General features: G+C 41.3%; 1 protein-coding gene across 1 annotated transcript in view; it reads right to left on the bottom strand.

Annotated features, from left to right (window-relative positions):
• Positions 1-14,761, bottom strand: part of agbl1 (AGBL carboxypeptidase 1) — a gene marked incomplete at both ends in the record, with an annotated part of 147,068 nt that overhangs the window by 61,550 nt on the left and 70,757 nt on the right. The window contains 6 exons of the mRNA XM_079224073.1: positions 2,054-2,207; positions 3,316-3,448; positions 3,837-3,924; positions 10,703-10,851; positions 11,016-11,096; positions 11,249-11,332. Of these exons, the coding sequence (XP_079080199.1) occupies positions 2,054-2,207; positions 3,316-3,448; positions 3,837-3,924; positions 10,703-10,851; positions 11,016-11,096; positions 11,249-11,332 (689 nt within the window). The remainder of the gene's footprint in view (positions 1-2,053; positions 2,208-3,315; positions 3,449-3,836; positions 3,925-10,702; positions 10,852-11,015; positions 11,097-11,248; positions 11,333-14,761) is intronic.

The raw sequence follows: 14,761 nt of genomic DNA on the forward strand, positions 1-14,761 counted from the left end.
TTAGAGACAAGGAGGGAGACTCTGTCTAATCCGTCCCTCTCTGAAGAAAAAGCTTGAGTGTCCAAGAAAAACATCAACAATAAAGAGCAGAACCTGGTTTGGGAGTCAACATAATGATTTTGTTTTAAGAGGATTAAATGAATTCATGACCTCAAATCAACTTCAAAATCCCAAATATGGCTTTGACTGAAATGAGGAGTTTTGAGCGTTTCATCCAGAAAGTGGCCCTCTTGGTGCCGCTCTGTACCCACTGACACGGCTGGTTGTAATTAGACCACATTAGCATACTCATCTGCATACACAGGAAGAAGACTGGAACTGATTGCCGGTCGCCCCGGGCTTTGTTTGCACTCAAGTTTGGGTTGTTTGTCCAACACAGGCCCCTCAGGACTCTTTTTTTCCCCCCAAGTCCATGAACAAATCTACATAAGCCAACCAGCGCCCCCGTCTCAGCATGAACAGGGTTTTTGAGGTTAATTGCCTGGTTCGAGACAAGTGGACGCCAGCTTGCCCTTACGTGGCGGGAGATCTCCTCTTTTACTGCACCTCAAGGTGACTGGCAACCTTTTCGGGCGACCCGAACAAAATCAATGCCTAGTGCAAAATGGGCTACGAGGGAGACAAACACTGAGGGGAAGGAGGTGAATTGCTACCGGCGGAAACACACAGCTGGGGTCACTCCATGTGCACTGGGGACGGACCCAGTCGCCGCTACATAATCCCTTGGCTGTGTTTTCACTGAATTGGAATTTTAAGATTACTGTCTGAGTTGTTGGTGACACCTGTGTTTACTCAGGCGGTTCTCACACACCATTAGAAGCAACAAGTAATGCACTTTAATGTGTATAAAACTCAACGCAATTAATTTGTTTGGGAACCAAGTATCATGAGCCAGGACAGGGGACGTACAGTAGGATGAGTGATTCAAATTATTATTATTATTTGCAGAAAACTTACTGTGAGGAACCTTTAACTGGTTATGAAACAGTCTCAATGTCCCAGAGCTTTGCTTTGCTGGGAGACAACATCGGCACCGCTCTGCCTGTAGGCCCAGGCCGTATTGCTGGGCCTCCGCTGGAGGGAAGGGGGGCACGGGAGAACCAGAACAAGGACTGAGCGGGGTAGGCTCTCAGACGTATGCTGCAGTAAAATAAGAGGATTTCTAAAGGGAGTCTGGCATTCAGAAACACTCCCGCCTTTGTCCACAGGGAGCGCCAAACAACACAAAATGTAAGTTCCTCGTTGCAGCTTTAAGTAACGCCACTTCCTTATTCATTGTAACCCAAACTTTTACCTATTTGTTAAGTAACTTAAGTTACGCCACTTTTGTAGCAATTGCATGCCAAACCACATTTTATCTTTTCTAAACCTAACCAAGTAGTCCGCTCGTGCACTTTGACATTTGTCGGAAATCTCACAAGAAGCTACTTTTCCTGAGACATCGCGTGAACCGTTATATCAATTTACCATGGTTCACTGGAGGTAACTGGGAGTGCAGTTTATAGTAAAGCATTCCAACTACATTGATTTCACCATTGATGCATTTTTATATGAAACTATCAGTTCATTTCAATTCTTGAAACACTGACTGTGCTGAAGCATTTGGGGGGAAATGACAAGAGGAAATGGTATAATTGCTATGCACAAATGCCCGCTGTGTAATAGCAGCTACAGTAGTTGGGTATAATATTATGCTAATGTGGACTTGCTGTGATGAATCTCATAAGGTTTTCTCCTAAACAAATTATTTCTTCATATTTTTGACTGCCAAGGATCACTGGCTTTCAATTAAGCACTGAGAAACAAACAAAGCGTGGGATATCTGTCTCTGTCAGGATGGATGGCTTCCTTTTGTTTGTCTCACACACAGACAGACACACACACACCTGTGCACACACAAAAACACTGCAATGATAGCCCTCCCACACAAACACACAACCCATTCCATCGACTGGCTATCAAACGGATTCCTCGCTGTTTATATGACCTCCATCACTCTGACCCCTAATCCAAGCTCAACACACACACACACACACACACACACACTACTCACGGAGTTGATGCATGTCTTTCCAGCCCCTGCTGGCAGGACAGGCGGTGATGTTCACCACAGGACACGGATTTCCGGCCAAAGTGCCACAAAGAACCTGCTGCTGGTAAAACACCTTGGCGGGGTCCACCGATTTCTGCAGCACCTTCAGGTGAGCCTGACGGACACAAGTGGGTGGAGTTAGTTGGCATGTAGGTTCTGACGTCGACATGCATGGACAGTGCAGTATTGTGCAGTGCTATGTTTTCCATTGGAATGGCAATGTATTCACATCTTATTGTCTCTTTGTGTTTTATATGAAAACTAACTAAAAGTACATTTATCGACATAATAAAAAAGTTACTATATGAACATATATACATTTGTGGCAACTAAAGGAGGTTTGATGCTTTTATTATCGTTTTCACGTTGACCGACATACATACGTATTAAAAGCCTGATACAAGGCTGATATGAAACTTATTGTTGGTTCACAAACGTTATCTTTCCACATATTCTGTGGTTTACGGAAACATACAATGCCAATTTGTTTCTAGTGACCGGGTTGTCATGGCATTTCTAAGGTATACGTGGTCCATACAGCACACATTAAAAGGAAGATTGGGGAGTAGAGGGCCAAGCACTTTGGCTACGCCATAGTAAAACTTTCCAGAACAAAATACCTCTACTCAGATGAAATGGCTAGGACCCATGACAAGATTCTATAAGATTCTATTTTGATTTATTTTTGATTTTTTTAGTCTCAACATTTCCGTTCATCTGGCCCCGTGAAGGAGGACTTGTTATCACATCATGACATTTACCGTCATATTTATCTCTGGTTGCAAAATTACAATGTAGGGCTGGAGAAAAATCCCAATAATCAGAATTACCATATTGGTTGCAGGAAATGAGCATTATAATCAATGTGCCATGACCGCTACACTGATTTTCTGATTACATTTGCATACCAGCATGGATGCGTGGAACTCAGCTGGCGGAGATAAATACACATAAAAAAAATGATTACACTTTTTGAAAGAAGCGTTTGTGATATGTGATATATGCGTGTACTCTGGCTCCCACCAACAAGAGTGATTACTGTTTACCATACGAACAGCCTTTTAACCCTCGTGTTTTGTTAAAATTGGCTTTACTTTCTCATTGTTTGGGTTGCCAAAGACCTCACTGCTGTATTGAAGTTGACTTGACCAGTTGTCCTTATCGGATTATCGTGTACAGCGGCGAGAAAACTAAAAAGAGACAGCTGGATGGCGGATCAGTACCTTCAGAGCAGAGTATGTGTAGGGGTAATGGTAGGCCAGGAAGCAGACGTCCTCATTGTGTTTGAAGGAGATGGTGAAGGTCAGAGTATAAAAGGTCGTTCTCCTTCTGCCTCGAGCTGGACAGAAGTGGTTTCTGGAAGAGGAAATAGAGGGAATAACAAACAATAAGTTAAGTTATGTGAAAATAAAAAGATGGGTCTCCAGTAGTGTCTGTGAGGTCGCTGAGATCTACTGCAGGACCACTTTGCTCTTCAGACATCACTTAGCATTCCAACACCTCTTTGTCATTGAGCTTTCTTTGGGAATCAATTTCATGCTGTGTCATATGTTAAAATGCTGAGTTATGACTTGAGTCAATCAGGCTTTGTGTGTGTCCCGAAGAAGAGACGGCTTTCAGAAACATATAAAATCATAGCTCTCTCTGTGATTGGATTTCCAGCATCTTCTTGAATGCAATGCTATTTGCTTTTTCCTGCTGAAGGAAAAAAAACACATTGACTTTGTGAATTTTTGTTTCGTACCTGAAATAACAAATTTCAGTCCCGGTCCTGACCCAGTGTGGTCTACCTTCCAGAGCTTCCCTTACCGAGTACAGCACGGGCTGCATTCCTGCAGTTCACACACACACACACACACACAGGGAATCAGAGTTTTAATATTACTTCTATGCATGCGTGTGTGTGTGCGTGTGTGCGTGTGTGTGTGTGTGTGTGTGTGCTATTAATGCAAACATAAGTATTGTTTTTGTGCCTTTGTACAGGTTGGTTTTGGGAATTTATCAATACATTTGAAATCATCAGTCAAGTGCAGGACTATCTTTCAGAGGGGTATGCAACATGATATATATATATATATATATATATATATATATATATATATATATATATATATATATATATAATATACTGAATTGTATTAATAAGATGTCCTTATTTCGTTATTATTTCAAAGTGTTGGTTACATCTCGAAGATCTGTGTCCTTCTTGTTGGCGATAAGCGGTCATTGCAGTCTCACTTCCAAGAGAATGCTGCTTGTGATTTTCCACAGGAAAGTCGCCACAGAGACGAAGTTCGTAATACTGCAAATGCCAGAGCTTTCATCAGTGGGCTATATGCTCAGTCACCATTGTGTTACTTTACTCAGCAATAGATAGTGACCTAACAGGCATGTATCTGAAGAAAAAGGCCTTCGGGGATTATTACTGTTAACCTTTAAAACCAAAGATCTTAACAATGTGCCTCTCATATAGTTATTGCCTCAGGGATCCAGTAGGGGGGGCTGCACTCTTCTACATCACTTAGTATAATTTCTCTTTGCAGATGGACAGATGCATCAATTCCCTGAGGGGTGTGTGTGTGTGTGTGTGTGTGTGTGTGTGTGTGTGTGTGCGCGCATCAAAACTGCAGTACATGACTACGAAAAAGGGCGAAACATCCATAAAGACACACAAAGAGACAACAAGCAACTGCAAAGAGACTCAAAATGACTACATAGAGATGCAAAACAACTGCAAAATGACCACACAGAGACCTGAAATTACAGCAAAAAGGAACCATAAAACTACAAAGAGGGAACAAATGACCGCAAGGCAACACAAAGCAACTAAAGAGATGCAAAAATGACCCCAAAGAGACACTAATCAATCACGGGAGATGCATGAAACCTCAAAGAGACACAAAGTGACCACAAAGAGACCCAGAAAGCAACACAAAGTGAAAAAAAGAGAGAGAAAACAACTATAAAGAAACGCAAAACCACAGCGATGCGTAACGACGACCAAGAAACACTTAACAACAACAAAGTGAGGCTCACTATTGAATCTGATTGTCTTGCTCCTGTGTAGTTGAGGTGGGGGAGCCTTTTGCGTGTCTGTTGCCAGGGGTACATTGTCTGTGAGTATATCGACCCCGGTTCTCCACTCCCTCTTTGCCAGCTCTTTGTCGATCTTTTGGCCACTCTGCGTCTCGAGGGTCATTACCCTCTGACTCCCCTGCTCGCCTCACCAGTTCGCTGCCATAACCGCGAGCTACAGCGCGCCTCTCTCTCTCTCTCTCTCTTTCTCTCGGTGTCTGTGTTCAGCTCCGCTCGGCCTCTGCCTCCTCTCACCATCCTCACCACCCTCGGCCCCTCCAATAAATCTTCATCTGCTCTACACTCTTGAGTCTGCGTTCGGTTCCACCGATGACTGATCGTAACCCAAGTATGTATTTTATCCCTGTAGGGGGTCGGTTCATGAGCCGGCTATAAAAGATCAGTTGGAAAGATAAAATATATATTCTATGGGTAAGACATGTGTTGTCTACTACTAGACAATGTGTATGCATAGCTTTGAAAATGTTGAGTATACAGATGAGTGACGGTGATGAGTAAATTAATTAAATGAAGAAAAAAGGCTTTGTGTGAACAGATTTCTTGGCTTGAATGATTTTGTTAATCAATCTTTTTTTTTTTACAGGTACAAACACAATTAACGAGTTTTTAGCAATTTTTTTGTTTGAAAACATTTAAAAATGTACTTAATACTTTATCTTGACATTATCCTGCAGTTACAGTGTAATTATTGGCAAAAATAATTCTAAATATATATAGCATATAGCCTGACAATACCCCTGTTGATTTAAATTGGCTATTGGTGCTAATGTATAACACTATAATATCCATATGCATATATGATCCCTACTCTTTGCAGTCATCGATGGCCTTGCAGTAGCGAGACATTTTTGGGAGACGTTTCTTCTTTATTTCAGCGACAGAATGACACTCGTAATTTGTTATTTGTCCCCATTTTTTTATTTCAGTTTACTATTTCCCAAAAAGGCTCACTCATTCCGCACATGTGGTATTTAATAATGTTTTGTTATATGAAGTTTGGGGAGTTTGCTGAATCTAATGTGGAACACTCATACACTGTAAATATCAGCCAGTCGGACCTTGTAGCTAGGACCCCAAACTCTGTACCTCAATAACCACAGTCTTTTTCTACGATGGATTCTTTTGCCCCGGGACTGGAAAAGTTAAAGAGCCACCATTTCTTGTTGAATCCCGCCAAAAAAGCATCAAATCTCCAGGGGTTAAAAAAATAGATAGCTGGATGAATTTGTACACTGTCAGCACATTGCAATCTTTCAGAAGAAAAGCCATTTTCTGTACGATGGGATACAGACTATTTTGGAAGAGCCACCCATTCTTTCTACTTATTGGCTCCTTCCTGTGATAAAACCGATTTCACCGGTGGACGTTAAAAAGAGCTATTTTCCGGTACAAAGGGCATTGTATGAATCGGTGTGTAGTAAGTGTGCGTGGAAGAAATGAGATTTCTGCTGGAGGTACTGAGTGTGCTTTGCAAAGCCTTTTTTTGTATGTGTGTATTTAGTTTGAGTGGATGGCCTATTATGGCGGGACCCACTGCTGAGCCTGTAGAGCTGTCTTTAGAATGGGAGAGAATAAGAGAAAACACGACGAGGGGTCCGCTCCATTAGCCCTCACACTGTGTGTGTGTGTGTGTGTGTGTGTGTGTGTGTGTGCCTGTCCAGCGTGCGCACGTGCGCGCACGCTGGACAGGGACTGAGCTCTGATGGAGGGTCAGAGAGCAAAAGGCCATATAAATAAAGAAAATCCCAGTAATAGAGTCGAAGGCGGGTAATACAGCAACATGGCTCTACTGAATGAGATCTGTTTTCATGTCGGTTCAAGGACGATATATAGCATATATAGTCACCCCACCATTCAAAGCGATTGCGTATGTATTGGACATGAAGGGATGAAGAATGATGTTGCACCTGCACATTGAGTTAAAGGCACACCAGTGGCATGATGAATAAACAAAACAAATGTGAAATATTCACATGGGAAGATTTCACATCAAAAGTGTTCATACCGGCAGTGATGTGCTTTTGCAGCAGCTGCAACACCTTTTAAATAAAAGGTTAGAAGTTATGGTAAAAACGGAAGGAATGTACTGCCTTTGTGAAGGTAATAGCAGGTTGTAATACAGTTTGTGTGAAAGTATACATGACAGAAACAACAGAAATCAGTAAATTAAAAAAAATACATTGATGTGCAAACTAATTGCATGATTTTTATTTTTTTTTATCCATAAAACCGCCTCATCAAATATACTCTGAGCCATCTTGTTTAAGCTATGTACTTCTTGTCATTCCTGCCTTTTTTAAATCAGCTTGGAGTGAAATTTGACTCTTTTTTTCCTGAAAAAACAAACAAAGGTTTTTGCTAATCACATAGATACTAACAATAGAAAAGTGAAAGCCATCAGGATATCAAGACTGACGAAATATAACCAAATATACGTTGGAAATTACAATAGCACTGATTTGCTTTTACAATTAGTCTCCGTTTAAAATTATCGTATTGGCCATTAGCAGTCCGCTTAACCATCAACGAATTACTTGTTTACTAAAGAAAACTTTTGTTTGGAATGGACAGAGCTGATGGTATATCCTCTGGATTGGGAAGTCACACTGAATTATATCAGTGTTATATCTGTGTGTTCACATTTGACTGAGCAATGAAGAAGAGAAGGAGGGAGACGTTTGACTCGCATCATGCAATGCCTTCCCTTCAACTTTCCCACCCTTGGCTTTTGTCTTTATTAGGAAGGATGCTCTAAATAAATGAGGACCACGGTGAAGATTCCACTCCCCCACCTCCTTCTGTAATGCTAATCCACACTGGTTTTAATCAAAAGAAGTCCTGTCCCTGCAGAGAAACAAAGCACTCTGAAGCAAGGTCTGAGTGTGCAGCGTACGTGTGAGCGTTACTGCTTGGGACGACCACCCACACAGCTGTAAGGGCCCTGTACACCGTAACATGCGCAGACATGGACGGCTGTGGAGACGTTGGCTGTCTGCATGTGTACACATTTCTGTGCACGCTACATTGGTCGTGGGTGTATGTTCACACACTCCACTAATGCATAGTAGAGATGAAGACAACAGTTGCTTTTCTACTAGATGTGTAGTTGCGTATTTTTGTTCATGGACGCACAAAAAAATTCAAACCCGTCCTCACTCCCAACTTGTAAAAATACTGCCGCTTGGTCAGTGCCCTTCGCCGTCTGATACCCGACACAATAGTCCTCCTTTAGCATCTGTATGGGACTCGAGAGGCTCTTAGAGCAGGAAGTGCAAGATATGTCCATGGCGGGTTGGGAGTGGAATGGTAAATGGACAGTTGTATAGCCTGTATAGTCGTCCCACTCAAAACTAACATAAGACCTCTGTTCGTGTACATTGTGTCACCATAAGTCAACGTTGACTTAGTCGTTAGTCACATCAGGCACTACGCATGAGCCATTGGTCAAGATGTTAACGATGCTCTTTTTCAAACTGAGTAAGTGGGTTTCTTTTTTTTCTTTGCCTTAACCTACATTTCCTGTTAAGACTGAAGTTTATTTTGAAAAGACACTATGCATGTAACAAGCGTACATTCAGGTACCGTCTCTGACACATCCAAAACTGATGCGTAGAGCCCCATGGATTGACTTTTAGGACCACTGACCAAGATGCTATAGCTGACGATTTGGGACTGGGAATGTGTTGGACATGTGGACATTTGCAACTACAGTCAAGTGGCTGGAGAAAAAAAATGCTTTTGACTTGGTAGACTGACCACTGGCTAGGGCTTGTTTGTTGCTACATGAACTGAAACCTCTCTGGTCGGAGAAAGAGGTGGAGTTGGACGATGATCAATAGCATCGACACACAACACAGACCCTGGAACCAAACATTTGAATCACACAGTGTTTCCAGGCAATTTTCAGCAGAAGAGGAAAACTGCGGACCTCAACAACGGGGAATGTAATCAGAATGAAAAAGGAGCACGCTCAGGAACGGCTCACTACTGACATGCCTTTGCTGATGTCCCTAAGGTGGTTGATTGGCCTCACAGTGGCAAGGCACCTGGCTAAGATAATATAAAGATGCTGATGGCTCTGGTTATTGTTTGGTAATGTAAAGGTAGGTAGATTACGTGTACATTACCTGTCATATTTGAAAGTAAATGTGTACACTAATGCAAGTAAATACCAGAAGTAAACAAGTCGCAACACAGCAGGGGGGTATTCTTCTTACGTGGTTCAAGAAATTCGATCAAATGTCCTATTATCCATCTTAAATTAGTGAGATGATTGACATCAGGCTTTTCCAGTTCTTCAAAGGTTGACCCGCCCTCAAACAGTCTCGTTCATTCGAACCAGACGTCAGTCATCTGGATAAATGCGCATGCACGCTCCTCAAGGGGGAGGAGTCGAACACAGATTCGATGATCTTCAAACGCTACAATTTTAAATAAACTCAATAAATTTTAAATGCCTCATCACCCAAATCAATCAGATTATATTTATTTAAATGTGCCTGCTGGCAGTATACAAATGAATATATACATATGAGGATATATGTACTGTATGCGCGTATGTATCATATATGTGTATATACATGTATGTGTAGATTACCATATAACTAGGAGTTTGAATATGCGTATGGGCGGATCAGTACCTTAATCATTTTCTACAATAATGATATGTATGGTGTACTGATAACACGGTCATATAATTATGAGTGCTTATAAATAAACGCTACGAACAGCACGCCATGCAGCGGCTTTCCCGATGTTCTCCGCATCGCAGACACTGTACAAACATGTACCAGTCGCAAAAAAGCTCAAGGCTGTGATCAAGTCTGTGAGACACTGTGTGATCCAGTCTGCATACAGTATATGAGACGAGCGATGCTCTGCTGCGCCTGTGGTGTTTAATGTACGACTCGAGGAGGTCTCGGCAGAATCTAATGCGCCGCGTACAGGAAGTCATCCTGATGTGAAAACGGATCTTGGCGATCTGGAAGAACTCTTTCCCTATAAAAACTAATATAACTAATATCGCTCCTTCATCAATGAGGAAGTGAGCTGCCTTTTTTGTCCGGTGGGAGTGGCCAACTTATCCAGTGAATTTCACTAAACCTGCTCTGGAGCAGGTTAAGGGATTTTGATGTGTTGCAATGGTGATTTTTCTAAACTTGCTTCGAAGAACCGAAAAGCCTGACCTGCGTCATCTTATCCTGAATATTATCCAGCTAACTCAGTAAACCAGGTACGAAGAATAGGGCCCAGTTGTGTCTCCCTATAATACGCGCACATTTTACAAAAACAATTTACTTTTAACTATTACTTTCCATGTAACGTTACTTGACAACAATAACGAGGAGTTTGTGAAGAATATGCAGTTCTCAGCTAATTTGTCTGGAAGAAGTTGTTGAAAAAACAGTACCTGGGAACATCATTGAATCCTGGATAATGCATCAAAGTATAAACTTGAATCAGGCGTTTAAAAATTGCAAAGGATGTCATTACAAAAGAAAAGAACCTTCTCACCATAGTTGAACTGGCTGTTGCTCTTCTCACAGTTGATGACATTAAAACGGTAGGGAACGTCTGCCACCATGTTACTGACTTCAAAGTAGAACCACTGGGTGTGCTGGCTACTGTTTGCGTCTGCATTCAATATGAGGTCATATTCATATCTACGGAAGAGAAGAAGAAAAAAGACACACGCTAAAGTGGCTGCATCGGTGTTGAATGTGGGCCTATGATGTTAGGACTGCATAGAAGTAATATTAAAACTCTGATTCTCTCTCTGTGTGTGTGTGTGTGCGTGTGCGTGTGCGTGTGTGTGTTCTGTCCATACCTGCGGACCTGAACAGCCTTCCTTAGGTTCCCACATTCAAACTTGGAGAAAAACCTCAAGGAATCAGACGGACACTGAAGACTGACAGACATCAAGACAAATACGACGACGTGGATTTGAGGTAAATACAATGGAAATGAAATGTTTACAATCTAAATCCAAACATTCATCTTGTACAGCTTAATTATTGTCTGTACTGTGTTTGTGCATGAACATTTGTGTTGTTCACCTACCTGCTGTCTTCCAGGTCAAACACTACCTGGTTGATGATCCCATCAGTAGTCAGGAAGCGTTGGGCATCCTCAAACACTTTCTGCCTGATAAAGAAAAGCACAGGCAGCCATACAGATGTCAACTTTGAGAATGTCCCTTTGATATATGTTGGCTACTAGTGGGAACTTTTAATTTGTTATTGCTTTTGGCACTCCCTGTGGAAAAGTGTTCACGTGCACCAAATTCCCTTTTAGAAAAGCTACATTTATTGCAGCGGGTCTACCCTGCCCACTCCTGGGGCCACCACATTGTAGCTCAAACACCACAGTAATAACTATATACTAAAGTTATTTCAACACTTCAGTCAATATACATTTAATCAATTGAAAAAAAATGTCTAACAAAAGAGAATTGGAATGCGACAGAAAATGCAATAACGATATGCAACATGGTTTCTAGTCTGATTTGGTTTGAAAACTAGCATGAAAGCAATTGAGCACTGTTTTGTTAACCAGCCAGCAGTGTTAATACATCTTGTTTAAAAACATTACTCCTACTTTTTACTTTCTTTCACTTATTCTGGATTGCTACTGCTCTAGTTTGGCTTAAGGACATGTGGCCAATCCTACTGCAGTGCAAGCTAGTAGGTAAAGCACAAGTGGTTGTGTCATCTCTTTCCTTAGAAGAAAGCTTACAATATGACGTTCTCAAAGTCAATTTTGCGTGCCGATGAGCTTGTGCCAGAGGCCTACAGTTAAAAAGTTCAGCAACCATAAAAAGACTGGTGAGCAAACTTTTGTGGAGTTTGCTCGAGAAAAAGGTGTGCTCTTTGATCAGTGGTGTGCCGTTAGTGAGGTCAAAGATAGTTTTGCGTCCCTTCGTCAATTACTGCTGTTTTTTTAAGATTTCAAGGGTACTTTACCAGAGAATGTGGCGGTATTCTTAAATTAACAAAAGGTAACGTCATTGTCTAAAGCAGCAGTCTTGGCCGATGCGTTTGTCCTCACTCATAAGCAGGTGTTTGTGTCTTCCTTTCGCCCAGACAGAGAGGCAGCATCGCGCTCCATGAGACCAGGTTTCGGCCACCCTCCCTTCGACAAGGCTAGGGGACCACCGTCACACCTTGTGGTGTTCGTGAATGCTTCTATTGTCATAAGAAAGGACATGTCATTTCCAATTGTTTTTCTCTGAAGCGAAAGCGACAGTTTTCGCCTAGCATACAACAACCAAAAGGCCTGAGTCGGATTAGAAGTGTGACACCACCAGAGGCTGAACTGTCTCCGCCTAAAGAGACTGAACCTGAGGAATGTTTCAAACCCTTTCTGTCAGATGGCTTTGTTTCATTGACTGGGGATCCTAAAGATCGGCAACCAGTAAGGATACTGAGGGACACGGGAGGTTCCCAATCGATAGAAAACTTTTCTGATAGATAACGGAGGGTTTGAGTGCTTTTATACATTATATATAGTTTTGGGTTGAACTGGGGTGGTAATTTTTCTGGAAAAGGCACGACTTTCATAAGTAACCCTTTAAAGAATGTCTGAGATAACAAAATGTTAGAAAAATACAAAAGAAATAACTTCATATGACAATTCTCTGATCTGTCATCCCTATGATTTAAGGTTGGACACAAAAGAAAAAAATGACAAATACTGTCTTTTCTTGTGGGTCTCTGTGTTGATTTACCATTTCTACAGCAAACACACAGTATTAACGCCAACCTAACTACTCCAAATGTTATATTGTGTGTAAACCTAGAGTATAACCCCCCTCCCCGTTTTCAACAACAGGCTGTTCCATTCCACAATATTCTGTTTTTTTTAAACACTTTCAAAAAACATAAGAAGCAAAGTTGTCCCATGGACAGAGTGAACTGAAGGAGAACATCTGGCTTAGAACTGAGACGTCGCTTGAAAGGTCGCTCATATTCGCCCTAATCTCATTCTACACTTGACTCTCATAGCAGCCCTAACAAAAATCGCATTAACATTATTTCTGTTAAGGGATTGCAAAAGTCCACAAATGTTCGTTTTTTCCCCCCCTAACATAATTGGATTAAGTTCAGAGTGAAATTGCATTTTTAACATTTTTAAATGTCAGCGTCTGCTGGCATCTTGAAATTGCTGAGAAAATGTCTCGGTGGAGCGGCATTAAAAAGTGCTCTACGTACACAGACACACTACTCTATACACACATAACAAAAACAACATATGTGCAGATATCAATTACACTCGCATAGTCATACAGCTCAAGTAACAGTAGACGCAAATAAAGACTCGATACATGAATAAACTAGAATTACCGCCTCGCTGTTGTATCACTCCGCCAATCATGTCTGTCTGAAGTGTCATCACTTCATCTTTTCATCCTACTGGACATTTGTAATGACATGGTGTCAGGATTTAGGAAGGTCACCTGTGGAGTACCACAGGGATCAGTGATTGGTCCAATACTTTTCATACTTTAAATTAATGACATTTGTAAATATAAATTATTAAAATGTATGTTTGCTGACGATACTAACTTATTTTGTTCAGGAAAATGATTGAAGGAACTTTGTTTGTTATTGAAAAGGAGCTAGAAATGAGCAAATCTTGGTTCGATCTTAATACATTATCTCTTAATATCAAGAAAACAAAATTCATGGTTTTTGGAAATCAAATGGAATTAGAGGGGGATATTGAATACAAATTCTGTGATGAAAGAGTTTTTGAGACAAAATTCCTCGGGGTTGTGATTGATCATAAACAACAAGGAGACAACATTGAATATATAAATGGTAAAATTCCCAAGTCAATAGCAATACTGTATAAATGTAGAGATGTACTAACTTCTAAGGCCTTGTATATCAATTATTGCTCTGTCATTCTGGACAAATGACGGACTTTGCAGAACTTGTAGTGGCATGAGTGGCAGCTGTCAATATCTGACGTAGGGATGGATTACAAGGTCTAGACATCAATTATTATTTATAGTGGAGACAGTGGACAGGACCCAGAAGGCGTACTGTCGTTTGCCTTATCAACCTTCAGCATCAACGAGGCCAACATTATCTACTCGCGTGAGAAATCTGTTGTAAAAACCCGCTGGAACAACATTTAAACCTCAATGCTTCCGTGTGTCCTCGAAATGGTAAACTCTCATGACTTCAGGTGAAGTGTTGTGCTAGATCTCTGAGCTAATGTTCATGAATAACCTTTTCTTGTTTCCAAGAACCAACAGGTACTTGGAAACTGAAATATAAAACCTGAAATTGACTGATAGTAAAAAAACTAAACGGTGGCACTCGCTATCAGCAGCAACCAGCACAGAAATGAAGAGGCCACATTGAAATGCATGGCACAGTGCGGAGAGCTTCACACACACATTTCTCTCTCTCTTCTCTCTGTCGTCTTGCTGTGTTATACATCTGCAGAAATTACTCAATCTCTCTATGCGTGCATTATGTATAATTACTGTGTGATGCACAAATGATATGTGGAGGCTCACAGTCCGAAACCCAAACTCATATTGGGGCAATCTAGTATTAATAG

This window comes from Taurulus bubalis (genome assembly GCF_910589615.1).
Source record: "Taurulus bubalis genome assembly, chromosome: 9".
Classification (NCBI taxonomy): Eukaryota; Metazoa; Chordata; class Actinopteri; order Perciformes; family Cottidae; genus Taurulus; species Taurulus bubalis.